Source organism: Pholcus phalangioides, unplaced genomic scaffold (assembly GCF_987345545.1).
Source record: "Pholcus phalangioides strain wild (caught in Gottingen) unplaced genomic scaffold, Ppha-v1.0 ptg000007l_1, whole genome shotgun sequence".
Taxonomy (NCBI): Eukaryota; Metazoa; Arthropoda; class Arachnida; order Araneae; family Pholcidae; genus Pholcus; species Pholcus phalangioides.
Window position 1 is genome coordinate 20,553,952 of NW_028301600.1, and position 27,605 is coordinate 20,581,556.

A 27,605-nucleotide genomic window follows, 5' to 3' on the forward strand; every position below is an offset into this window, starting at 1 on the left:
TTTTAGTACTTATTAAATTTACCAATGACGCTTTAGTACTTTGCATAATAGCCAGTATAAAAGTGATTAATTTAGGGAAATTTATCAAACATACCAAAATGCTTGGAGATTATGAATACTAACCGGTTTTTATGTATAATAACCGAATTTGTATCACATTTATCGTGCAACGTATACATAAGATAAGTAAGGGTAATATAGCCATGCTAAGCCTCAGTGATTTTTTTCGCTGAGGCCTCTACGAAAAATAGATTATGTTAAAAAACACTTTGAAGCGTTTTTAAAAGAAAAAAATAATGGTCCACGGTATCTCGGAAATTATGAAAATAACTTTTTCAAAGAGCCTAACGTCTTCGTCATATTTCTAACAAGTGAAGGTATATAGCCAATAAAGACTCCAATGTATACATCTCAACAAATTAACACGGATTTTCACTAGAACTGATTGATTTAAAAAAGTTATTCAACTGAGCTAACTTTTAATTGAAAATTAAATACAAAAGTAAATATAGCCTACTCTTCGTCCAGAAAACAAATTTAGCAATCTTTAACTAAATTAAAATAATGAATTCAAAATTAAAAAAAATTTCAAGTTAATTTTCAAGGGACACATTTTGGACACAGATAAATCCCTTTTCTTCCTTCTTAGTGAATAGTAATTGGGGATGGGGGTCCTAGAGATCTGGTCACATGAAATTTCTGACAAAAAAAAAAAAATTCTGATACTCGCGCATGTGCAATGAATTCCTGGGCATAATAAAAGATTGAAATTAAAATGATGAATGCGGTTGAAGAAACATTAAAAACTGCTCATACCACGGTTAATGAACTAAAGTTATGGGGGGAATAATTGAACCTGAGAAGTGCAAACGTATCGTAAAAGAATAACGTGATTTTCCGAATGACACTTTCGGCACAATATGGCGAACTGGCGCGAAACTAGGCAACACCCAAGCAAAAAAAATTAGGTCATGTGTCCCAACAAATAGCTACACACCATAAGAACATCAAATTTCTAATTCCGTTCGAATTACAGAAAATTGGTCATATTACCATCAGACACCTTAGTTAATACCGTATTACTATCATATATAATTCTCAAAAGAGTCCAATAAGATATTTTCATAGAACATTTATGGAAAATAACTGATATATTTTGAGACACGATTTTTCATTATAATAAGTAGTGTTCGGAAGCTTTTTAGTGCCTAAAGGTCAAAATAGGCAGGCAAAAAAGCACTAAAAATGCCTAAAATAGGAACTGAAAAGCACATTTAGGAATTAAAAGAAAATAACTAACAGATACGATAGTAAGGGTCCGAAATACTGGCTACAAAGTTGACTGCACACATTGAAGATAGTGTTTCAATAATAGATTATAATAACTGCGTTAAAGCTAAGTTGATATTTTATGCCAAAAAATGTGTTTGCCGTCCTTCACGTTTAGGTCGGAGTTTGATTTAATTGAATACTTAACATGGGATATGGGATACAATATAATACTAGCTGAAATTAAAGAATAGTTATATCATAACGTTTTCACATGGAATTATTCAAAAAGCATTTTCATAATAAAACGACATATTTTTCTCAAAATTTTCAAATACGATGTGTTCGATTGGTTTGCTTCGATTTTAAAAAATCTCTGAAATTCTGGAGATAATTTTTGCATATCTAAAAAGCTTGTCATGGTTGTTTGCAGTGCATTTACGGTTCAGAAAAATAAAATCAAACCATGTTCAGCTTCTACCTCACCCTGTGTGAGCCGGTCATTGGTCAACTATTCATCTACAATGCTGTGCAGTGAGTGAGCAAGACATGTTATGTGAAGCACATGTGGAGAAACAAACTTTTCTAATTTATCCCATTTTTCTTACACACATGGGTTGCTTTCGTCCAGAGCTTTAACTCCTTCACACTGAGGGGGTGAATTTATTGTAGAAAAATGTACCAAAAATGGAAATATTTTTCTTTGCTTGTTGTTGCGCATTATATCACTAAAAAAGATAAACGAACTCGATTCGGACTTTGTAGAAAAGATAACACTTTTGTTTTTGTAAAATAGTGTTTAAAATATAATCATCAAATCACAAATATAAAATTTTCCTATTGCCCAACTGAACTCGGGCGTCACTGTCGAGGGGTTAGTATGTAGATGCGAATACGACATTATGGTGATTGCCACTTGTGTCTGAAAGATGAAAACTCTGTCATTTCTATGCCAATTTTCCTGTCTCACGAGAACTCGCACCTATTTGCGTTCAAATGGAGCCAGGAGGAGGTTTGCTGATAAGAATAAACGCTTATACCAAGGGCTGGAGATTAAAAAAAATTCTTTTGAAGTTCTCAATACTAAAAATATCTATATAAGTTATACAGAATATGGCTTCTAAACTTCACGGATAAATATAAAATGATGTCGAAATAAACATTTACGGCAGGAAAAATTCAAAAAAGGCATTTTCACAAAAAAGTTTGAAAATAGGCAAAAAAGGCATTTATGGCATTTTGCTTGAACCTCTAGGCTCTAATAATAAGCTTAAAACCTCTTTTAAATTTTGCTTAAAAAACAACTTATTAAGAAAAATGCGATCCTGGCGGTAATTTGAATAAATAAATTATTGAGATGAAAAGTGTATTCAAAACATACCGCAATTCGTAGATGCTGCCGATGGCGATGGTACTAATGGTGCGAGTGGCTGTAAGACTGGATTTGTCCGAGTGGCTTGGTTTCTCAGGGGTAGGCACAGAAGAAATTCGTCATATGCCGGCCTATAGCCAGTCTCTTCATCTTGAGCCTGGGCCCTTCGAAGTGCAACGTTTAATGCCATCACTTTTTGCTTTTGAGTAAGAATATAGCAATCGTAACACGGGCAATATTTGAAAGGGCAGTATCGTTTGTGGTTTTTCAACGGTACGGATATCTTATGAATTTTACACCTGGCGCATTGCGGGTTACGAGTGCCACCAGCCGGTGGTTCATCACGCGTAACAATGTTCGGAAAAATCGAGCTTATTGTAGTCGTGGTGTTTGTGATGGATGCAGTGTTATTATCAGTGACGCTACTGTTAATTCGGTGATACGGTAGCCCGTCATCATTTACGCCACCGATGTCCCTCAATCTGTCGCGAAAAGTTTTGAGATATAATGTCGGACTCGCACGTAATAGATATCTACTTGTTTGGTGAGGATGGTCATCTTCCGGCTTGGAATTCATCACTCGTTCCAAACTGGGAACGTAGCCGACACTGCCGCTGCTATCGCTTTCGTCGTCTCGTAGACAGGATGTTTTCGAACCGTTGAGCACGCTGGGATCCGGGTGTAAGTTAGGGCACGGCTGCTGGATATCTTCATCTTTGACAATCAACTTTCTCTTCTTCATAATTTCTGAATCACATCATAATTATAACAATAATCGACGATGCATATCAGATGGTAATAACGTCTTCGACGGCATCGGAAGCGAAATACTTCCGGCGGAAGGAGGAACACATGTAGTAAGAGGAGGGTAAATCTACACGGTTCTTACGAGTCCGTCATAATTTCTCTCTCATTGCCGTGGATTAACGGAGTAAACAAGTGGTACGATATGTTTCGAGAGACAGAGAAAATTCATCGTCCATCGTTTATGGTTTAGAGAACTCACATAACAGGTGGAGAGAAAAAATAAAGAAATAAAAGAGTAAAGAAAGTTGCCGTTGACATAATAAACGCGTGTTAAATTGGTTCGAAGCCAGCGCCGCTGCGGTTCAGTGTAAAGTTAATTGTCGTCGAGAAGCAAACTTCAGCGGCAGCAGCAACAGCCACTGTCGAGTTGAGTTGCGCTCAAATGCGAGCTACGTGCGCAAGGGACCCCAGAGAGGAGAAAGTTTGGTAAAAACGAGACAGACATGCGACATGCGTGTTGCTGCTGCTCCAACTCGATATGTATGTGATCGCCTTTTTGTGCCTCCAACTACAGGTAACTTTTTTTCTTCCCACCACAGACTTGACTCCCTCTCTCTCTCTCTCGTCTCGATTATCGGCTTTCGCCGTCTCGCGCGCACGTGCAGATAATCTCTCACACATTAACTATGATACAAGACAAGAAAATACAACTAAAAAATTCCAGACAATATACATTTTTTTCCTCCCTTTACCGCGTCAGTCCCAACATATTCTTACGATATCGCAATTAAAGGTTAAATTTATATTGGATCGTCTCAAAACTTCTAAGCGTTTTTTCTTGTGACTTACACAGCGAAGAAAAGAAGTTTTAACTGCTAAATGCATGGTTTTTTTTTTTTTTCTCGAGCTGATAATTTTTTTTTCATTAGTTACTTACACGTATTGAAAGCCGAAAAACGTATTATAAAATATATTCGAATTGTACTGCTTATGCAGGGTCTCAAAGAGGACGTACAGAGCCTCAAAAATCACACATAAAATAAATGTGTTTAAAGTAATGTTACTTTCTAAATATACAACTACTGTACTTTCTTTGTGATTCAAACTACAGTGAGAAGAAGAAAATTCTGGATGCAGACACCAAGGTAAAAAAAAAAAATGCAAGGAAAACATTTTAACAAATTAAGCAAAATCACAGCCACACATGCTCTGCAACAAAGAGTTGTTTTCATTAATTGGGACATCTACCAGCAACTTCAAAATATAAAATGGAAAGAATATGACTTTACCTCATGTGCAAAGGGGTTCTGAATTTTTATCTTCAAACCGGCTACAGTATAGAACGTTCAAAGTACCCTTTGCACATACGCAAAGCTATGCATTTAACATTTTAATTTGCAAGCATCGAAATCTTCAGAGGAGAGAAAATTTGAAGGGTTATATTAAACAGAGGAGGTACCCTGAATACATGACAAAAAAAAAAATTGTCAATATTAAAAAAGATATGGAATGTTGTATTTCAGGGAAACACACTGTATTTATATGATTTACGTAGATTTGAAGAGTTCACAAATGCCATTTATTGTTTGCCAACTTTCTTTTTTATAATTAGTGCAGAATGCACAGCAATATGTCCCCTCCACACATGGCATTTCTATCCAAAATGCAAGGGTTAAAAATCGTTATTGCTTGGCTAGTCAAGAAATAGGAGACGTGTACCTTTGAGCCATTCTGCTGGTAATTATAAGAACTTCACGAATAGCTCATAAGTAAAAATAGAATGTCAAGAGTTGCTTAAGAAGAGCAGCGATGCCGAAACGAGCTCAAAATACAAATTACCTTTATTTGAAAAAAAAAAACAAAAGAAAAACAATATCAGAAACTCGTGTGTTTTGCTCGAGAGCAATACGGCCTAATAAAGGGTTAAGACTTTATTACCATTCAAAGTATTCACCCCCCCCCCTCTTTTTTAACGGCTCTCCATTTTTTATGTTTTCTAAATTCCGGTCTCGTGGAATTTGTTTCGTTTCAAAATAGATTATATTTTGTTCTGCTTTAGAAGCATGTCACACACTGAATATCGATGGACGCTGTCAAGTTTGTAAACTGTAATTTAAGAAATGTTTAGAATCTCCGTTTAGTTTCGACCAGATTTCAATCAATAAGATTTCCGCTTTTTTATGCCATCCACTGATGTAAGTCACCCAGCGCCGTCTTAACGCATGGGCCCACCCGAGCACGGCCCGGAGCCTCACGATGAGATCTGGTTACGATTTTCGAGATGCATGCAAATTAGTAAGCAATCAATTCTAGTCAGGTGGGGGGGGAGGGGGTTGGGTTGGCTTAAAAAAAATCAATTTCATCGGGGGCTCATGACAGGGCCGTAACCATGGCCCCCACATCTTACAGTAGGGCCCGTAGGCTGAGATCTTTCGCGGGCCTCCCGGTCAGATTTTTCACGGGCCCTTCTATAGTTCATGTATAGTGTGAAAAAGCAAAAAATGATGAGAATTTTCCCGGGCCCAGAGCCCTGTCAGCCCCAGCCATGTGGGGGCCATGGCCGTAACTACGATTTTTGCTGCCCCCCACGACTTTAAAATACGATAATTTGATAACGGTGTTTCTTTGTTCCCACCCAAAACTTCCGACCCCCCAAAATTTTCAGTCCGGGGCAGTTGCCCCTCCTGCCGTCTACTTAAGACCCTGGGCTCATGATGCTCTTAATACGGCCCTGATTTCAATCCTCATCTTCTTGACTGAAATTCCCCGATTTCGAGCTTCACATGTATCAACAGCTCAACGGTGTCGCGATAAAAGTATCTTCATATACTTATAGCACAAATATTTACAGCGGATCCTGCTTACAACGTTCCCACTTGGTATATTTTCCCGCTTAGGGGCCGTTCAAGTATTACGTCAGCAGATTTTCAGCCATTTTTAACCTCCTTCGCCCCTACTTCGTAACGCATATACCGGGATCAAAGACGTACGGAGGGTGGCGCGCACGAGCCTCCCCCAACGATCAAATTTTTTTCATGCAAAAAATATTCAAAAAAAAATTAAAATTTCAGAAGAAAATACCTTTATATTAATTTCAATGTTATTCGAAAGCTAAGAACTCAAAAAATTCCTCTTCAAGAAATTCATTGAAACCCACCCTCTAAGCCATATACACTAAACTCATGTCCCGCGGGCCAAATATGGTCTTCTAGGTTATCTGATGTGTCCCGCCACCTCAAACCAAATTCAGAAAAAATGAACTAAGCGCCACATTTACAATCGCTCATTCGGCTCGTGGCACATTCGCAGATCACTTCAGTGACCCGCGGCACACTTAAGTGGTCCGTGGCACATTTAGAGATCTCTTATGTGACATGTGGCACAATTTCGATGCACTTAAGCAGTGCAGTTCTACATCATTCAAGTTACCCGCGGCACATTCCCACATTACTTAAGTGATCCGTGGCATAATAACGAATCACTTGAGTGACACGCGGCACAGTTCCAGAGCGCTTAAGCCGCCCAGGACACATTTCTAGAACACTTGTGCGGCCCGGACACATATCCAGATCACTTGAAGGATCCGCAGAACATTAAGAGATCACTAAAGTGACTCCATAGTGGTTTTTCTGAACTGCCGGGCCCTCACATTAGTCAAACCGGACCGTGAGTGATTCACTTCTCGAATTGTTGCTCGTTAGGCATGCGCATGTGTGTGTGTGTGACCGGGCCGCCTTCTTGTTCCCAAAAAAGAATTCAACCGTTCCACGGGCTTTTATAGGTTGAGGACCACTGTCATATTCAGAGCTAATCAATAGGGAGAATGTTAGTTCAGGTACCCACAAACTAGGGAAAAGTTTTCCTTGTTTTCTGGCACAAGTCAGTAAAAATGTCATTAAGAATATTTCAAATTTTTATAAAGGGTGGTTGATGTAAGCATCATTCAACACCCCCTCCCATCAAAAGTCAGCAAACCCGAAGCCCACCCTATCGATGCTGACGTAATACCCGAATGACCCCTAAGTATGACTTAGGCCGGTATTACACTATAAAAGTTTGATAAAAGTTCGTTTATAAAACTTGAAAAAAGGAACCAATAGGCGGATCAGTTAAGTTTGCTCGAATGGTGCTCTTATTGGTTAAATTTTTCAAGTTTTATAAAAGAATTTTTATCAAACTTTTATAGTGCAATACCGGGCTTATTTTCATGGTGTCAACTCTAATACTCATCGAGATTTCCCGTTTAAAGCATTTTCCTGCTTACAATTCTTTTTCATGATGGGTTTTTTAAAAGCGTTATAAGCGGGTTTCACTCTCTCTCTGTGTGTATATATATATATATATATATAAAATGTTGATCAGCTTTGTTGAGTGTCCTTTATAAATTGTCAAAATACACTGATTACGGTAAAAGCAAGACTAGACATCTCACTAGACCAGAGGTTGTCAAACTTTTGTCACTCGAGGATCCCTTGCGTATTCGTGGCTCCATCTGCGCATGGGGGCATTGTCCCAATCCCCCCCCCCCTTCAGCAATCATCATCGTGCACCACCCCCCAGACTTTTAAGTCTATCTCCGCCTATGCATCTGCGGCTCCCCAAGCCAGTTTAGTTGATGTTATGTATTCATAAAAGAACCACTTCGAAGCATAAATAGGCACACGCACATTAAAATTTCCAACTCATCGCGACACCCGTGACAAAGGTTAGTGACGCCCATAGGAGCCGTGGTGCGCACTTTGAGAAACACTGCACTAGACTTTCAACTTTACCAAAAATACCGTTACAAAATATTTATATTTTAATGCATTAAATATATCAACTACACTTCTGCATATTTTTAGCCATTTCCTTATATTGGATCATAATCACAGAATGTTTACAATACTGTACCTCTATATCTTGGACCAGGGCCGTAACTAGGATGTCTGTCGCCCGGGGCAAAAACGTGATTTTGCCGCCCCCGCAACTTTAAAATTCGGTGATTTTATAACGGTGTTCATTGTTCCCACCAAAAACTGCTGCTCCTCCCTAAATTTGAAGCCAGGGGCAGTTTCCCCCCTCTAGTTCCGGTCCTGTATTGGACGCCCCTCTAACTAGAACAGATTTTAATGGAACCACAGGTGTCTAACTTAGACAAGTTTTATCGTATGATGAAATCTCAGCAATATCTAGAACATACTACTACTAAAAACACTTGAAATTTTCTGTGCGACCCAATTATTGCTATATTTAATTGCACCATTAAAAGCAAAAACAGGAAAAATTGGAGAAAAAATTATTAATTTTGAACTTGTTTCCTCAAGTACATAAATGACAAAAAAAAAATTGTGAAAAATTCCTCATATAAATGATAAATATGATCTTAAATAGTGTTTCCTTTTATACAGGACCCCTCGCCCGAGAGCGAGACCATTTCTACTTATCGAATTGAATTCAATCAAAATGAATATGATCAATTTGTAATGAAGAAAAATTTTATAAATAAGATCGATCTCTCTCTGGAACCCTGGGACTAAACTGAACAAACCGAGTATGACCTCGGTCTGTCGCATAAGCGATGTAAGCTCAGCGCCCCGGAGGGCACGATCATGCCGGGAAAAAACTCCAGCCGGTAGTCCGGTCGGTTAATCAAGGGAACAGGAGAAAAAAGAGAAGATAGAAAAGTGAGAAAATTTTCACAAAAGTAACAGAAAATGATAATTAAACTACATACATAAAACATCACAGAGCCCTGCGAGGCTTAGTCCAACCCTGGGCCTGGGCACGGATCCAAATTAGACGTGTGATCATCCCTCCCAAGACCGAATTATATGGGAAAAATAGGTCTGCGTGAAATACAACGAACAATCCAACGACGACCCACCCGACCCTAGAATTAAATGAGCTTCCTTCTTGTGGGGCATACGGCGAGTCCCACTTATAACGCTATTCAAAATACCGCCCTGAAAAACGGTGTGAGCGGGGAAACGCTATAAACGGGAAATGTTGATGAGAATTAGTTGTAGTTGGGAACACGAAAATGAGTTGTACTTGAGAGGTAAAACGTTCTAAGTGGGAACGTTATAATGATGTCTTGGGGCTCCATATACTTAGCTGGAAGTATAACAGCTTACATATTTACATGTCATTTAAAAAAAATAGTACCAGATCTCATCGTTTAGGTCCCCTTTGGATAAGAGGCCCTGGGTCATGCCCACAAGGGAGCAGGGGTTGAGATAGCCCAAATTCTGTGGACAGCTCTTCTGGATTCTGAAAAAGTAATCACTTTCTCGCCCCTCCCCTACTTCACTGGAAAGCCATAGGCGGTAATAGACTTGGAAGTCTGGGGGAGGGGGGCAGGGTCATTATTGCGGGGGAGGCACGATGATGATGTCAATTCATATATACACTAGATCAGTCGGCTCCATCTTTGACGCTGGGGGGGGGGGCATTGCCCCCCACCCGTATTTCCGCCCATGTGGATAGCTTTATTTCTTCCACAGACAAAGAATAAATTATTTATTTCTATGATTTCAAAGCTCTCACTTCGTCGCCTCCCCCCTTCACCACTTGTCGTGGCTCCCCTTTCATCTGAATTTCGCCCGCCCCCTCCCCCTCGAATATTCCAGGACCACAAGGGGGCCGTTTGGACTCAGGTTGAGAACCACTGATCTGAAATATTTTGTTTAATATAATTAGATTAGTTTTTCAGAGAGGAAAATATTGCCATATGATTGGATAAAGCAGCACGATAGCTCCACCCATTTGGCCCCTTGTTAACCCCTCGTGACCACGCCTCTTTTTGTTTAACGTAGATGCCTATACCATGGGTTTCCAACTGGTATTCCGCGGAGCCCTTTGGTTCCGTGACAGCTTTTTTTGGGGTTCTGCATGACCAAACGCCGCGGAGGAAAGTTTTCAAAAGAAGAAAACTTTCTTGGTTCCCAAAGCTGTTCTTTATTTTGAATTTTAACGAGATAGTGTCGTTTAAAAAGAAAAAATCAGACCACATGGATGTGACGAAACACACACACACACACACTCACACACAACTTAGGAAACAGTAACATTACATTTTCTTCACGTCAAATTTTCGAACCAGAATTTCATGAATGTCATTTTCCGTTTCATCAGAAAATTATAAGTTGAAAAATTTCTACTAGAAGTAAGGATTCTTGAATTGCCGAATTTTCGTGCGTTTCACGGGACATCCCGAGACATGTGAAGTCCCAACCGGACACGGCACAGGGACTTCCACGTAAGATCTGGCACAAGGATTTATGACAATCAATATGTAAACTAAGCGGTGGTGCCCAAGCCCTCTTTTATTTATGCCCTGGAGCTATGCTGCTGTTGAGACGGCAGCAGCGGGACACACTTTTTTTTTGGATAAATATTCAAAAAAACTTTGTGTTTCTTTTCTTTCCTTTATGTTCGTTGGAAAAACAGACTAGCGGTGGTCCGGTTCGAAGGGCTCAAAAAGGATTAGTTCGAAAGACCGTCCAAATTACTGCAACAACGTGTATTCGTACTGCTCGGTTCGATAGTTTATTCGCGCCTTTTGAGTTGCGTGGAACTGCCTCATCATTACCGAGGGTTCCGTGGAACAGCCTTATAAGTATCAAGGGTTCCTTAAGAAGTTTTGCGTTAAAACCCCTAACAAAGGTAACGTATTTGTTTCCGGGATGCTTATATGGATATAATTAATTACACTCAACATGAATTTAAGGTAGTACGTTTAGATGCCATTATGGAAGAAAATATAGGTGTTTTGTTTTCATTTTTTATGAAAGCCCAAAATTTCTTGCGATTCCAAAACAGGTCTCGTTTTGTTTGTATGACGCTTAGAACCGAAGTTACGTCCAATTTAGTATTGAATTTTTGCATACAAGTAATCTGTGAATAAAAATTTTAACGCATTTTACGAAGAATGTTATTTTTGACATTTTACCTGAGTATGAAATATAGTTTCTAGAATATTATTGATTATACATCAATTACAAATTTTAACATGATATTTTGCCATACATTGTCAAGGTTATGAACCAAAATCTAAGGTCTATCACATGTATTTGTCTAATTAAAGTGTTTTATACACGATATGTGTTAAATGAAATTTCAAAAAAATTTCTCGCACATCAAGAAATTTGGGTGCAACTTACGAGCATATCGGTACAATCCTTTAAATTTTGATTCATAACCTGAATCACCACTAGCTGGATATATTGTGAAAATAAAATATTTCATTCATAGAATTTTTTTGCAATCGTGCTTCGAATACTACGTGAATTTTGCTTAAAATTTGACATAAAAATGACTTTTTAAAGAAAATGGCATAGCTAGTCCGAAATTCGTTGTTTTCACCATTTTGAGACAAATTTTTATCAAAAAATATAATTAAAGTTCACTCCAGTACCTTTTGATAGAAAAAGTACAGAGAAAGGTAGTCGGATAACTTAAAAAGCTTTTTCGCTACTTTTAGTAATTATGAGAAATATAATTTAATATACAGGCCCAGGGCTGTAACTCGGGGGGGGGGCAGGGGGCAACTGCCTTGGGTGGCAAAATTTGGGGGGGGGGCGATTTTAAGTGGGAACAAAGAACACCGTATAATAAAATTATCGAATTTTAAAGTTGTTTGGGTGGCAAAATAATGTTTGCCCCGCACGGCCGAATCATGTTTGACTCGGGCGGCAAAAATTACAGTTACGGCCCTGTAACAGGCCTATAAAGCCACCCTCGTCAATAGAGATAGAGCAGAGCTCTTGAAACCATTAAAATAATGATTTAAATTTTGTCAACATACCACTACATTTTGAAGAACTTGCCACAGGAGGAGGTACGGTCGAAACAGGCTGCAACACGGGATTAGGCCACGCAATGTTGTTTCTCAGCCGTAATCGAAGAAGAGTAGTATCGTAAACGGGCCTGTAGCCCGTCTTCTCGTCTTGAACCTGGGCTCTTTTGACTGCCACTTGTAATGCCATCACCTTTTGTCTTTCGGCAACAATCAAACACTCATAACACTCGCAATACATATACGGACAGTATCGTTTGTGGTTTTTTAAAGGAACGATTATTTTGTGATTTTTACATCTCGCGCATTTCGGCATGCGAGTTCCAGCCGGGGGTCTATCCTGCGAAGAAGCACTATTGTGACCGCCATTAACACTATTATTACTATTATTGTTATTATTATTACTACTACTACTACTACCACCTGCGATCCGTTGATATAGTTGCCGAGTGTTATTAGCGATGGTACCGGCGGCAGCACCACTGCCGTGAAACGTTCTCAGATAAAACGCCGGACTATCTTGCAAAAGGTACCTACAACTACTACTGTCGGTATGGTTATCCGCGTCACATTTGTTGTTCATCGCCGGTTCCGAACTTTGAACGCGTCCAAAGGCTTTCCGGCTGCCGCTGCTGTCACTGTCATCGTCGGGGAGGATGGCCCTCGCGGAACAATCCGTATACAACGTCGGGCCACGTTCGGGCTTCGGTCTCAACTTTGGGCGTTCGTCGTCTTCCGCTCGTCTTCTCATTTTCATATTTCGATTTATTATATTTACGACACCGTATGTATATATACATTCGCCGACTAGAAACCGTCGAGGCACCGAATATTACGACAGTATTCTTACCGGCAGTGAAAAGCCGGTAAAACGAAGGACGTCGTCGGCGGCGACGGCGATGAACGTGCGTTGCGTCGAACCAACCGCGAGTTCATCTTTATCTTACCACAGTTGGTTAACAAGTGGTTGGTCTCAGCTGGATAAAAAAAAAAAAAAAGTAGTAATCATAATACGATAACAACACACACAGAAAAAGACGAGACGCACGCAACACACGCAGGAAAAGGAAGGACACGAACCCTCTCCTTCACCGTCCGTGGCAACAACCGTAAAAAAAAAACCCGTGAAAAAAAGAACGAAAAGAAAGTTGCTATTGACATAATGTGTTAAACGAGTTTCCGATGCCAGCGCCGCCACTTTTCAGTGAAAGTTGATTGCGGGAAAGAAGCTAACTTCAAGGCGGCTTCATTCAAAAACAGCATTCTTCCCCGTGTCCAATTTTATCCGACAAAAAATTTCTTTAATATGAAGAAAATTACGGAAATTATTTCATAATTTATTTATTTATTTATCAGTAGAGACCGGAAGTTTACGCACTAAAACCTGTATAAATAGGCAGGCAAAAAAACACTGGATAGACGAAAAGAAGGGTATTAAGAGGTGTCCGGCTACTTTTCTATAAAATGGTAAATGGTAACATATGTCATTTTCTTTGAAAAAGTCATTTTTATGTCAAACTTTTATCGGCACTAATTTAGTTTTCGAAATAAGATTGCAAAAAAATTCTACGAATCAGACGAGGGGCTTATTTTCAGAAGGGAGCATTTCCACATTTTTCCGAAATGCACCTTTTAATGGTTTATGAATCTTTGGGATAAGATCTGTCAGATTATGTCTATGGATTATTCAAACGGGAATATTTTTGACAGAAATTAAAATGTAAAGTTAGTCGTTTCTATCAAAAGGGAACACATATCCACCTTTTTCATACACTTCGGTATTTTTCCTCTCTTGATAACGGACCTCTCGATAACGAACATCTGTGGGACCAAAAATTTCGTCCGCTAACGATGAGTGTCCGTTATGGGAAATCCCACTGTATAATGATCGTGTTTCTTATGGTAATGGCGAGAATACAATAACTGTACCTTTCTCGGCTAGTTAAAACCTTTTGGAATCGACAGGGGACGTAGAAATTTCCCATTTTTCAGACTCTACCAGCTCAAATTTTAATCAAAACGGAACATTTCCACAATTCAAATGTGTATAACTCTTGCATGTTGATCAAGAAACATAATGTTCAAATAATCTTCAAATAATAATTCCTACATGCTACCCTGCTGAGTTATTTTCTACTTTTGTAAGAAAACGTATTCCTCTGGAGTACGTTTTTTACTTCTACAGTAAAGTGGCAAATTTAGCAAAAGGGGAAATGCAAATAAAAAGCTCCTCAAAAATGTTTTGTTATTTTCATAGTACATTCAGCTAGTGATGGATGGTACAGATTATGAATCAAAATTTAAAAAGATTGTATGGTATGCTCATAAGTTACACCCAAATCTGTTGATGTACGTGTTAATTTTTTGTAATTTCATTTAAGATATCGTATGTATAATAACACTGTAATTAGACAAATATCATGTGATACACCTTTAGATTTTGGTTCATTATTAGTCTCTCATTGCCTTAGCAATATATGGCAGAATATCGTATAAAATTCTGTAATGATACAATCAATAGACTTTTAGCAACATGTTTCAAACTCAAATAAAATGACAAAAATAGCATTCTTCGTAAAACGCATGCTGAATTTTTATTCACAGATTACTCGATGTAAAAATGCAACACTGAAGTGGGCGTAACTTCTGTTCCAAGCGTCATATGAACCAAACAAGGCCTGATTTGGAATCATAAGAAATGGGGTTTTCGTAAAAAAAATTTAAAAAATCGATATTTTCTTCCAAAATGACGTTTTGTACGTGGTCGGATACCCTAATGGAAAAAACGAAAAAAAAAACTAATAACTAACAGATATTAAAAGGGTCGAAAATCGGCCGCTCTTATACTCCGTCTTTGATAATGTAATTATTGAAAACTAATATGGAACAGTCTTGTCAAGCCAAGTTGATAGTATCATGCAAAAGTGCGGTCCTTCAAGAGCTTAGGTCGGAGGTGATTTTAATCAGATACTAAATATGTACGTAAATAGCTAACCTGCAAAATAGTGATTGCTAAAATTAAACAATAATTAGGCGAATAATTTTAATCATGTTTTAAATAAAATTCTTGCAATATCGATGCGAGTTTGGTGGTATGATTGCTATCTGAAAACTATGTATAGCAGAGATTAAAAAGCTTTGTCACTTCTATGCTTGACAACACTGTTTTGTCAGATGTCTATCTCTCAGACACTTACGCCTATTTGCATTCAAATGGGGCTGGGATGACTATTAAGAATGAATATTTAAAATTTTGAAATTTCAAAAAAAAGTAATTGCTTTGAAGTTTTTAATTCCTAAAATACCCACGATATACAAAATTTGACTCTGAAATTCACAAATAAACATAAAAGAATATTGAAAAATAGGGCAGAAAAATTAAAAAAGAGAAGCACTTTTACATATATATTTCAAAATGAGCAAAAAAAAGACCCTTATGGCATTTTTTCTGAACTTTCGAGCTCTATTTATTAGAAATAAAAATCAGTACAGTGGAATCTCGTTTACATGACGTTCAAGAGGCCGTCGAATAAATGCAAAACCGCACAGCTGAAACCCAGTTATAAACTAAATACCTTTCAACTTCTCATTAATTTTTTTAATTTCATATTTGAATTCTGCTTGAAAATGATCTGAATATAAAGAATACTTGATGGAAAATCAAATACAGATTTAAATAGGTACTGTCAGTATATTTTAAATTGAAGCTATACATCAATTTAATTAGTTAAAATGGATTTTTTTTAGTTAGTTACAATGGCCAAAAATCAAGAGTAAAATACAGTGTTTTCTCCTTTATTTTACTGTTACCTTCCTATAAACTGATAAAATCTTGCTAATCAAACTTGAATAGTTATTACTGTGAATTTCATTTCCAATCTCCACTCAACTTGGTTCAATTTTATAAATCTCTGAACAAATAAAATTTCAGCAGCTCTAAAAAAATGACGCCGAAAAGAAATCAACTCTTTCTAGATAAACAAGTATTGCGCTTACATGAGAACTGTATTTGTACTGAAATAGTACTAAAAAATATATCTAGGGGAAGACTGTTATATCTTGGCTCATCATTGTTCAAACTTTTTTCTCAGTAAATTTTTAGCGTAAAAGTTTCACTAAATTCATTTTTAGAATCTGTATACTGCATGTGAAACATCGTAAAATTTTTAAATTTCCTTTCTTCCTTACCATAATCATGAAATCTGGATTTTTGAATGACAAAAGCGATAGTAACAATAATGGAGGCAGGAACGTATTAGTATATGGATGTAATGTATAACATATTTTTATTATTTTGACAATATAATTTATATAATTTTGAAAAATGTAACCAATAAGTGCATCGGTTACATTCGAGTGAAATCCAATTGATTGTTTTTTTTTAAGTTCTATAAAAGATCTTTGATCAAATATTTATAGTGTAATCCCGGCCTAATGCAAGATTTGCTATATATCTGGCACTGATGAACAATAAAATATTTTCTCTCTTCTCCGGGCCGCGAATCTCTTGAACTCCAAAAACATCAATAAACTGCAATACTATTAAAACCATTTCTAGCGTTTCAAGGTTTACTATGTAGGTCAATATGCAACAGTTTCCCCTACTTTCTAAAATACCAAGAAAAATTCGATTGATAAAAATGGTATTTTTACCGAAATTTGGGATTCGAAATCAAAATGAAAAAACGTCGTGTAATTGAAGATGCGCGATGTATAAATCAAATACTTTCACCCTCAGCGCTTGCTCCTATCATCCAGGGACGATTACAATTTTCTCTTTTGAGATAAAATTCTTTAAATAACGTATATAGGGCGTACGCGTAAAACCGAACTTGGTTAATGCGAAATCCAAAGTCACTGGAAAAAAGTTCGAATTATCCGAAATGCAAATTATCCAATTATTCTATCCTCAATCCGTGTGAAATGACTAAAAATTACGACTTAATCATTTAACATTCACAAGGATAGTTATTATCAATCATTAAAATTTTATCGAAAGTTACGAAACTTCCCACAAATTTTAATAATTTATCATTATAATGTATACAGGGTGTGGAAGAGTTGATCAACTTTGCCCGAAAAAATTAAGAAGACACTAACGAATAAGGCAAATACACGAAAATACAGAAACCCTAATGCATTTCGACATCAATGGGTGTCGTCTTCAGAGGAAAAATATTTAACCACTACTCACACACGCTGACAGAGTTTCCCACTTGGGTTTGAATACCAAATCTTAACGTTCGGTTGCTCAGCGGAAAAAGTACTTCTGTTTACTTCAAACGTCGTGGTCAGAATGAAGCTGTGAGCCTGCGTGAGATACTAATGCAGCGTCCTCATTGGACGCCTGCGGAATAGTGCTACCCGACTAGCCTATTCGAATTTTCTTAGAATTCCCGCTCGAAATGAATTTAAGCCATCGGTATTACGATCGGGGATGTAGATTTCTTATCGTTTACTGGTATATTTTTGAAGGCCCGAATATATATGTGCCTTTGTAGAAATTTAAATCAACTGTGGACTTGTGAAAAACTCTCGCTTCTTGGAATTTGAATCTGGCCCTCTTGCCAACAGTGACCGGCGATGGTTGATTTTTCACATTCTTGATTCTTAATACAGCGAGCGTGTGCATTTGATCTTGCTTTTATGGGTCTCCTTGTCTGTCCTATATAATCAAGAGGGTAATCACCACATGGAATGTAATAAATGTCCCATTCTTTATTCTGGAGTATAGCATCTTTAAGGGGCATGAAACCAAAGTTTTTAGTGGAAGAAAATCACATCTATAGGACAGAGAGGGTCATGCCTGTGGTTCTCAAACTTTTGTCATCCCGGCTCCATTACCCAATTCGTAGTTCCATCTGCGGCTCTCCAGAATAGTTTAGTAGATATTTTCCTTTATACAAGAACCACTTCAAAGCAAAAATCGGCACGCATATCAATATTTCCAGCTCGCTGAAATGCCCGACAAAGTTAGCGACGCCCCCCCCCCAGGAGCCGCGACGCACACTTTGAGAAACACTGCTGTTTCTATACCCTTTGCTTTGCACTGCTATTTCTATACCCTTCGCTTTGCACTGCTATTTCTATACCCTCACTCTGCTGAAAAGCGAAAGAAAGTCTATTTCATTGAAAATATGACGTTTTAAAGGAGGATTAAGGCTTTCTCCGCTGGGCCGCCTAAAGGGTTAATGCAATTATTCTAAACCATTCGACTTAAAAATCGAATTCCTTTAGCGGAACCCCTATATAGGCCTCTTTCTTCATTTATTTAATGAATTTACTGATTTTATAATTTTCGTTGAGCGGTCACGGGGCCTTCTGGGAAAGGGTGCACGCGGAGCCCTAAATCCCCCAGATGCAAGGTAAGGGGAGAAATGAGAAAATGTGTGCCATTGAGAAATCATCTTTATAAAATATCTGTGCTTGTCATTGCTAAAATAAAAGGCTTTAACCCTTTAAGTGGCAATGACGAGACATCTCGCCTCCATAAAAGACTTATTTTAGCTTAGACAAGCCCAGATGTTTTGTGAAAATGATTTCTCAATGGAAAAATTTTCCCTCTACCCCTTAGCTTGCACCTGCTGAAAATCGGAAGAAAGCCTGCTTCATTAAAAAAAAAAAGACATGGCACTTTGAAGGGGAGTTTAGTATTTCTATTTGCCCCTTAAGGGTTAAGACGAGATATCGCGTTAGTGCCGGTGAAATGGTTGAAGAATCGGTTATGAATGACAAAATTTGTAATGCTTCCCTCGAGTTTGATTTTCTTCTGAAGTAAGCAAATATTACCGGATCCTTGAATATTCAAAAAACCCAAAATATTGATTAGAAACCGAGCAATTTTGCGCAGATTCCAATGGAGAGAATGTTATTTTTTCGGAAATTATTTTGAAATGCGTGGTGCAGTTCTCAACAATTTCACGACCCATTTCTCTTTTGGTGTTGGCATTTACTTAGATCAAGGGTGCTCAATCTTTAAGACAGTGCGGGCCACTTCTTGGGTTTGAAAAACTCATCGCGGGCGGCTTTATGAAGTGATCTAGACTAGCACCGCAGGTTATTTAAATGATCTGTAAATATGTCGCGGGTCACTCTTGAGTGATCTAAAAATGTACCGTGGGCAACTCCAGGGATTTGTAAATGTACCACGAGCCACTTAAAAGATCTGGGAGTATGCCAAGTGCCACCCAAATGATGTGGAACTGCACCGTGGGTCACATAAGGCCGAACACATAGTCAGGCGACCACGAGGTACGTGAGTGCATAATGAAGACTAGCGACAAAAAAAAGAAATTGTGTATTCTACACCCCACATACTCGAAAGGAGGCACTCGACGAAGTGTGGGATTCAAACAACGGTGTTTTTGTTTTCACATCGAGATGGAGATTTCAGCTATCTGCTGATTGGTTTGTTTTTTCCTTTTTTTTCCCCCTCTCCTTCTGCGTAGGCAACATCATCATCACACTCTTACATTTCAGAACCCCCTCCGGTCATTTTCTCTAAAGGCCCCTTCTCACTATGACTGGGTCCAGTCATCCTCCTTGGGTCTCGGGGAAGCAATAATTTATGGCTTTCGATACAAATGCCATAGGATAATGAGGTTTCTCCCCAACCAAGCGTCCTCCTTTGAAATTTCCGCAAAGTAGAGGAAAAAGTGACGCAGGTTGTGGTTACCGATAGCTGTTTGCGGTTTATGTCCACAACAAAGACTTTTTATTATCTTTTACCTTAATTGCCTGACCCTGAGTCAGGACCCAGTCGTAGTGAGAAGCGGCCTTAAAACCTCTTCCTCCGCCCCATGCATGTTTTTCTTCCTGGTCGCGATTCTCTTCAGCTTACACCTACCTCTTCGCTCTACTATAACTACAACCTAAGTGATCTGGAAATGCGACGTCTAGTTTGCTTTTCGATAATAGGTTTGAGGTCGCGGGCCACATCACATGACTACGCAGGCAGGCCATGGGTTGAGCATGTATGACATGTATGACGCCAAGTTGCCATGGAGACTATAAAATTGACGTTGGTGCCTAAAATTGCATAGCATTGCTAAATTAGTCGCCATGCATAACAAAATTTTCCGATTGAATGTGACAGCGGGTCTTTCAACATACTGAAGGATATCAAGTTAAAAAAAACATTATTTTATGGACATGATTTCTTGCAATTAAAATCGTTCTTGGCTCGTAAGAAATTTTGAAGGTGCCTAGAGAATTTTTTCGATTTATCAAGCCCTGGCATATCGGGGGGTTAAAGTCAGAGTGGTGCAAGTCGATTAATCGTTATTTTGAGAAATAAAAGGTTTTACTAAAATTGTTTTCATAGAGTCCCATGTTAAAAATTTTTGTGACTTCACAATCAAGTGGCGAACTACTGCAGCTGGGATTTAGTTCATTTTTACTTTCATTAGTTTAACACTTCTAGATTGAATTTCTGGATTTGAGTCAGAATTGTTGAAAATGTTACTTGCACCACTCATGACTTTAACCCCCTCCCCCCCCCCCAATTACACTAACATAGTGTTTCTCAACCTTTCTGAACCCAAGGACGAGTAAAATATCTTCGACGGACCTCTAAGTTACAGCAAGAATTGCGTAACCATGTGTCCCATATTTTCCGGGGCATTTCTATATTTTTGTCCGTTCCGATTTTATACAATAGTCCCGTTTTTTTCTAACGAAGCTCATTCGAATTTGTAATCTTTACTTGAAATGGTGAAAGAAGATAACTTTCACAACTTATAAACTAAAGCATGATAATTATGACTACATATAAATGCTTATCTCGCATATTTGTCATGATCAACGTTTTTTCCGCATAGGCCTACTACATTTCGATTCATTGCGACTTCTAACAGTCCTTCATTTTCCACTCATTCATAATTTTCAGTCATTTCAGCAAAAATTGGTGATTTTTCCAACTTTGCCAACTGTTTCCTTAAACATTGTCACATGTCCCATATTTTGCCGTGTTTCAGTTCAGTTTCCCGTATTTTTTTCAATGGAAATGGTCTCTACTCATGATGAATGCTTTTCGTGAAATACATTTTAGTTTGCCGCAGTTACATTAGCATAGCCGTAGTTCTTTATTTCCCCACTCTTCAGCAATTTTAGCAATAATAAGCAAATTTGCATTTTTTTACTACAATTTACTCCATATTTAGTATCGTTATTTACAATAGGCCTATTTCTCTCGATTAGATATGGTTACCCTAAGTACGAGTCGTCTCATTTTTATTTGAAGCCATAAGAATACTTCTAATATCAATGAAGATATTTTCATTCAATTAGAATTAAAATTAGTAAGTCTGTCGGCGGACCATAGGTTGAGAAGCGCGGAACTAAGATAATGAAATTCGTTGTCTTACCGCTATACTTGGTAGGAGCATTCAATGGAGTGGGGATGGTGATAGGTGGGTTCTTGTATCTCAATCGAAAAAGAACGGGATCGCATATTGGCTTACGTCCCGTTTTCTTGTCCTGGGAAAGTCCTCTCTTTAGTGCCACTTGTAAGGCCGTGATCCGCTGTCGTTCGGCAACTAACAAACAGTCTGGTTCCATGCAATATATAAAAGGACAATAACGTTTATGGTCTTTAACGGGGACATCGAAGCCATGATTTTTACACCTCGCGCACTTTGGGACACGAGTCCCAGAAGTCGGTGGTTCGTTTTGACTTCTGTTATTGTTATTATTCGAATCGAGGTATAGAGTTGGACTGTCACGGCTTAGATACGTGCCGCCACCACCACCAGAATCATTAATCGATGAATGATTCATCGTAGATCTTGATGGGATGGTAATTGGCGATAATGATGATGATCAATGTCACACACGATGGACACACGAATGCTTTCTTTCTGGCCGAGAGAATTCGTTAAAAGACCTGAAAATTTGGACAATCCACGTTATTATTATTTGGCTGTTAGTTGTTTGCGGTGTTTGGCGCCAAAGCGGTGCGTACGGCGCTACGACGACACACTCGTGTCGTTTTAACCTGCTGATTGGCTAGACTTTGTAACAAATAAACTATATTGTTGGTTAGGAAGAAATTGTTACCGTTGATATAATGTATTAAACGAGTTTCGAAGCTATCGCCAAGGTGGTGAAATGTAAACTATTGTCGCCAAATAAGCCAACTTCGCGTTTTTTGTTTTTTTTGGTGGTTATAGAACACAAGGGCGGCAATAATATATCGTTTATAAAACATGTTGGTCGAATGATAATAATGGCTTAAATATGTAGGTAAGTATCTAATAAGTATTTAATACCCATATTATAATATTTAAAAAAAAATTTGCAAGCACCCAGGAGAAAAATCCTATACTTCACACACACAAATCTTCACTATATAATTTAAGCATATATTTGTGCGTAATTAATAATGGCTTCGATTCGGCTATCCTTAATGTAACAATTTTTTAGCAATAATTAGGATGAAATATTTAGAAAATTTACGCACAGTAATTAGCAGATAATTCGGTAATGTTTAATATAGTAAAAGGAATCGTAAAATTAAAATGTCAACATACCATCTGTGTTGGCGGTTGAGGACGATGAGGGTAATATCAAAGGAGATGGAATATTGGGTGGTTGAGCCGTCGGAACTTGGTACGATCTCACGATGCGTCTCTTTTGAAGACGTAACAAAGTTGAATCGTAAATCGGTGTCCGACCCGATTCCGTGTCCTGTTTCTGGGCCCTCCTAACAGCTATTTGAAGCGCCACAACCTCTTGTTTTTCGGCCACGATTGAACATTTGAAACATGTACAATTCCGATATTCACAATAACGTTTATGACCTTTCACGTCTATTTCGTAGCCATGATTCTTGCATTTCGCGCACTTTGGTTTGCGCGTACCAACGGTGGGAGAACTTGTCGGTGGTGCCAAGCTGTTGTTGTTATTAATATCTTTCCTGCCCTGATACGGAATTACGACAGCACGGTTAACGTTATTGTTGTCGATCGCGGCACTCCCGTAAAGAACATACCGACGGTAATGATCTAAATCCGTAGCCCTCAGATTTATTGGGATACTGTTAACGTACTTGAAACTACCGCTGCTGTCACTGTATCCGCTGTCATGGTCACCGGACGGGTAGTAATACATCGGAAGACCGTTGGAGATACGAGGGTATAGAATCGATGACGAATGGGCTCTTGAAGAGGACGTCGTCGAGCAATTATCGTCTCGTTCATCGTCGTTGCTGTTGCTGCTTTTCGTTACACCGGGTGAATAGATGCATCGACTAGAGTTGGGCGAATTAGAGCACACATCGACGCTGGAGCTCGATGAAATAACGCTATCATCATCTTCAACATCATCGCAGTCATCTACCGGCCGCATCTTCTTCATGTTACGAACCACGGTTATTAAATGAAACGCAAATGGGAGAACAACAACGAAGTTTCAAAACCTTAATCACGCATATGCAAAAGATCCCATTCAGAAATCTCGGGTATTATTATTTCTCGCAATAAAATAACCACGGCATTCGTCACGTTTTTTGTTTTGTTTCGTTTTTTGTTGTTGAAAATCTTCAGTCCATGTGAGCGCACATCGCATATTATAACTCGCTAGCGAGGGGGAAAATAATAATAATAATAGAAACAACAAAAATATCACACACACACGAGAGAGAGAAAACAACGTTTGCCGTTGACATAATCTGTCAAAACGAGATCGAAGCCAGCGCCACTAGAAAAACGTAGCATCTAGTCAAATTGTGCCGCCCGAGAGAAAAACAAACTTTGACCAACAACGGAGGTTGCGGTGGTTTTCTTAATAAAACTAATAAAAAAAATAACCAAATAAACAAAAGGAAAGAAACAAAACTTTCCTTCGCCATCCGAGAGAAACATCGCCTCGATTTAAGATGTTTCTCGTCGCCAAATCGCGTGTCTTTTTTACCTCTCTCTCTCTCTCTTTGCGTGTGTTTCTCGTAAGCCATTATTTTATCGTAATGCGAGCACGATAGTTATAAACGATTCAAAAGCTCGGTAGATTCCAATTAAAAATTCTCGGTAAATTCGAATATTTACAAAGAGGATATATAAGTAATAAAAATTATTAGGCTTTTCCAAAAAAATACTTGTAAAAAAAATATATATATAGCGATACATCCCTCGGCTGACGAACGCCTCGGCTTGCGAATTTTTCGGCTAACGAAGAGCTTTTTACGACGTGTTACTGCCTCGGCTAACGAAAATTTTTGATAGATACGGTTGATACAGTCCACGCCGCTTAATGTGATTTACATCGGGACTCGAGGTTTTTGATAAACAATAAGAGGTCATTCAAGTATTACGTCAACATTGAAGGGGGGGAGGGGGTTTCGGATTTGCTGACTTTTGATGACGAGGGGAGAGTTTGCAGGTTGCCTACGTCATCAACCACCCCTTTTTGAAGATATGAAATATTCTAAGCTGCTGACGAAATTTTGCTGACGGGGGGAGGGGGTCAAAAATGGCTGAAAATCTGCTTACGTAAGAATGGCCCCTAACCGAATAACTATATCCGAAAAAAATCCCCTTTACTGTGACCATACGTCCCACTTTCATATAGTCTACGTTGATACGCTTAATGTGATCACATCGGGACTCGGGGTTTTTTGATAACAATAATCGAATAACTATATCCAAAAAAATCCCAATGCACAATGCCTTATATAGATCCCTTGGGAAAGTCTCTGGGAAAAAGACATTTGAATCTGATCAACTGAAAGAAACTCCCCAAGAACTGAAGGAAAGGACTAATTTTTTCGTCATACATTTACCTTAACTATAGGAAGGCAGCTCCTAACGTACATGGATCACAGCGAATACTACGGACTGATTACGACAATCAGTACAGAAATTTTTGTCAGTGCGAAAGGAGGAGGGTAGGGAATACCTTCTAGAGCATAGTCTTGCGGCATGATAACGATAACTTACAGGGAAAAAAAATAAGTTTGGTTAGACCAGGGCCGAAACTAGAGGTGGCAGGATGAAGGGTCAACCGTGTGCCCCGGGCGGCCAAATTTAGGGGGCGGCAGCTTTAGATGGGAACAAAGAACACCGTTATAAAATTATCGAATTTTAAAGTTGTGGGGGCGGCACAATAATATTTGCCACGGGCAGCTGAATCGTGTTTGGCAATCTCCGGGTGGCAAAAATCCTAGTTACGGCCCTGGGTTAAACCTTGGTTTCAGAATGCGGGAGAAAAAACTTTCGACGGAAAAAATGATTGATAACATTATTCGGAGTCCCAATAAGTTTTAGCGAATTTTTTCCCATATTATGATATTGTGGTGTTCGTTCCGTTCTTTGCAAAGTGAATAACAATACCCGAATGATAACATTATCCGTGATTCTAATAAGAGGCACGGACTGTATTAGGTTTCACCCTCGGGATCCCACACCGAAAATACGATTCTGAATATCCCAGAAATCCGAACTCATTCCTCGGGATCAGAATAAGGTTGAACCAGATCACATTTCTGTACTGAAATTTTTCTCACAAGAAATATACTTTTTAGAAGCTGAAATAATTAAATTTTGGATAAAATTAATCATATCAGTAGCTAAATTATTAAATTAATGAATCACACGCAACAATATTTAACGCTCTAGACGGCATTGACGAGATATCTCGTCCCTTCTATCGCTTGCCTCTTATTTTAGAATTGACAGGCCCAGAAATTCTGTAACGTTGAAAAAAAATTTACAGTAATTTGACAGACAGTGGGAATCTAGAATAAATAAGAGTCACTTGAATTCGGTCTTTTTCTTTCTTCATCATTTTAAATTTATTTATTAACCTTTGAAGCGTCATTGACGAGATATCTCGGACAATGAATTATTAATACGCCGTCAATCGACTGCTTCGGTGAGGGGACAACTCTAGGTTCTGGTGTGTCGCGGGGAATTTTTCTGTAATAGGGTTGTAAATAAATGGAATAACTTACACCCGGAGTAGTAAATTCTAACACAATTGACATGCTTTAAAAGAGATACGATAAGCATATTGGGAGCAAATCGAGAAGGTATCCATATTTAAATAAGACAATAGACGTACTAAATACAACCATAAATACTTTTATGGGCATATTTTATAATGTATATATTACGATAAATGTGATAAATCCGGTTAGTATGCGTAATCGCCGAGCATTTTGGTAAGTTCGATTAGTTCCCCTGAAAATTAATCACTTTTACAGCCGATTATGCATAGTACCCAAGCGTCGTTAGTAAATTTAATAGGTACTAAAACATGATCACTTTTACTGGTTATCATGCACAATACCCACGCGTCGCATCGTTGGTAAACATGATAAATCGTACTAAACGATATACTAAATAATTCATTTTTCTGTGCATGATAATTCATACATGTGTTGCATCATCATATCGGGCCACGATCGTAAAATTTATTATATCGGGGTTTGACTATATTCACTCATTAATTTGGAATTGTTTCATAGTTATCAAATTCAGCAACTACACTAGGGTATTATGCATAATAACAGATGCAGGCAATAAATTTCAAGTATTTATGAAATTTACAAACATTTGCTCATTATGCATAATTTCCGGTAAAAGTGATAAATTTATCAAACGTACCAAAACGAGCGGTAAGTATGCATAATAACCGATTATTATGTATAATATAAACCGATTATTATGTATAATATAAACCGATTATTATGTATAATATAAACCGATTATTATGTATAATATAAACCGATTATTATGTATAATATAAACCGATTATTATGTAAAATAACCGATTTATCAATTTACCGTAACATATATATATAGTTTTTAGTGTTTGTAATAGCAAATATTTGCTATGTGCATCTTTTTCTCAGCCACCTCGTCGGGCGTTTCGCCTGTTGTAGCCTTGTATTAAAGCCACTTATTTTAGCATTGACAAGCCCAGGCATTTTGTAAAGTTGATTTCCCAATGGAACCCTTTTTTCCTATAGCCCAGCTTTTCGATTTAGCTCACTATATGTCTATCGTACTTCTTTTTAAACGTATCAATTGTGTGAGAATTCACGACCACCGTAGGTAAGCTATTCCATCTATTAGCTGTGACACCACAACCTAGAATTGCCGCTTACCAATCGATACTGATGTCCCCTTGTCGAAGCAGTCGAGATTGATGGTGTATTAATAATTCATGGTCCCTCTTATCCCCATCCCGTTGAAAATTTCAAACACTTCGATCATATCCCTCCGACACCTGCGTTCCTCCAACGTAAACATATTCAAAAAATCAAGTCTCTCTTCAGGCGAAACTCTTCTCTGCAACCCCCTCAACCAAGTGTATGTTCCTCTGTAGGTATGGTTTCCACAACCTTACGGCATACTCCAGTCCAGGACGAACTAAGCCTCCGAAAAGCGGAAGAATGACTTTAGGAGAACGCGAAGAGACCTTTTTAAAAATGAGACCAAG

General features: G+C 38.3%; 2 protein-coding genes across 4 annotated transcripts in view; both read right to left on the minus strand.

Moving 5' to 3' along the window:
* LOC149085044 (uncharacterized) overlaps positions 1 to 23,912 on the minus strand; it is a 123,895-nt gene extending 99,983 nt beyond the window's left edge. Inside the window, exon 1 of one of the 3 annotated variants that reach the window (XM_089232813.1) lies at positions 22,697 to 23,912. In XM_089232813.1, coding sequence (XP_089088939.1) covers positions 22,697 to 23,522 — 826 coding nt within the window. In that variant the 5' untranslated portion in view covers positions 23,523 to 23,912. Of the gene's footprint in view, positions 1 to 2,650; positions 3,935 to 12,176; positions 13,227 to 22,696 lie in introns of those variants that run through there. The other 2 variants (XM_089232815.1, XM_089232816.1) reach the window with 2 other exon arrangements.
* On the minus strand, positions 14,802 to 22,027 carry LOC149085045 (uncharacterized). Its single transcript, XM_089232817.1, has 2 exons — positions 21,533 to 22,027; positions 14,802 to 14,940 (listed from the first exon to the last, which is right to left on the minus strand). The coding sequence occupies exons 1-2, from the start codon at positions 21,942 to 21,944 to the stop codon at positions 14,888 to 14,890; spliced, it is 465 nt and encodes a 154-aa protein (XP_089088943.1). The 5' UTR covers positions 21,945 to 22,027; the 3' UTR covers positions 14,802 to 14,887.
* Positions 23,913 to 27,605: the final 3,693 nt, after the last annotated feature.

Coding starts and splice junctions, on each gene's coding strand:
- LOC149085045 (XM_089232817.1), bottom strand. CDS start 21,944: ATGAATCATTCATCGATTAATGATTCTGGTGGTGGTGGCGGCACGTAT. Junction 14,941..21,532: donor TGCTCCTACCAAGTATAGCG/GTAAGACAACGA, acceptor TTTTTCCATTAG/GGTATCCGACCACGTACAAA.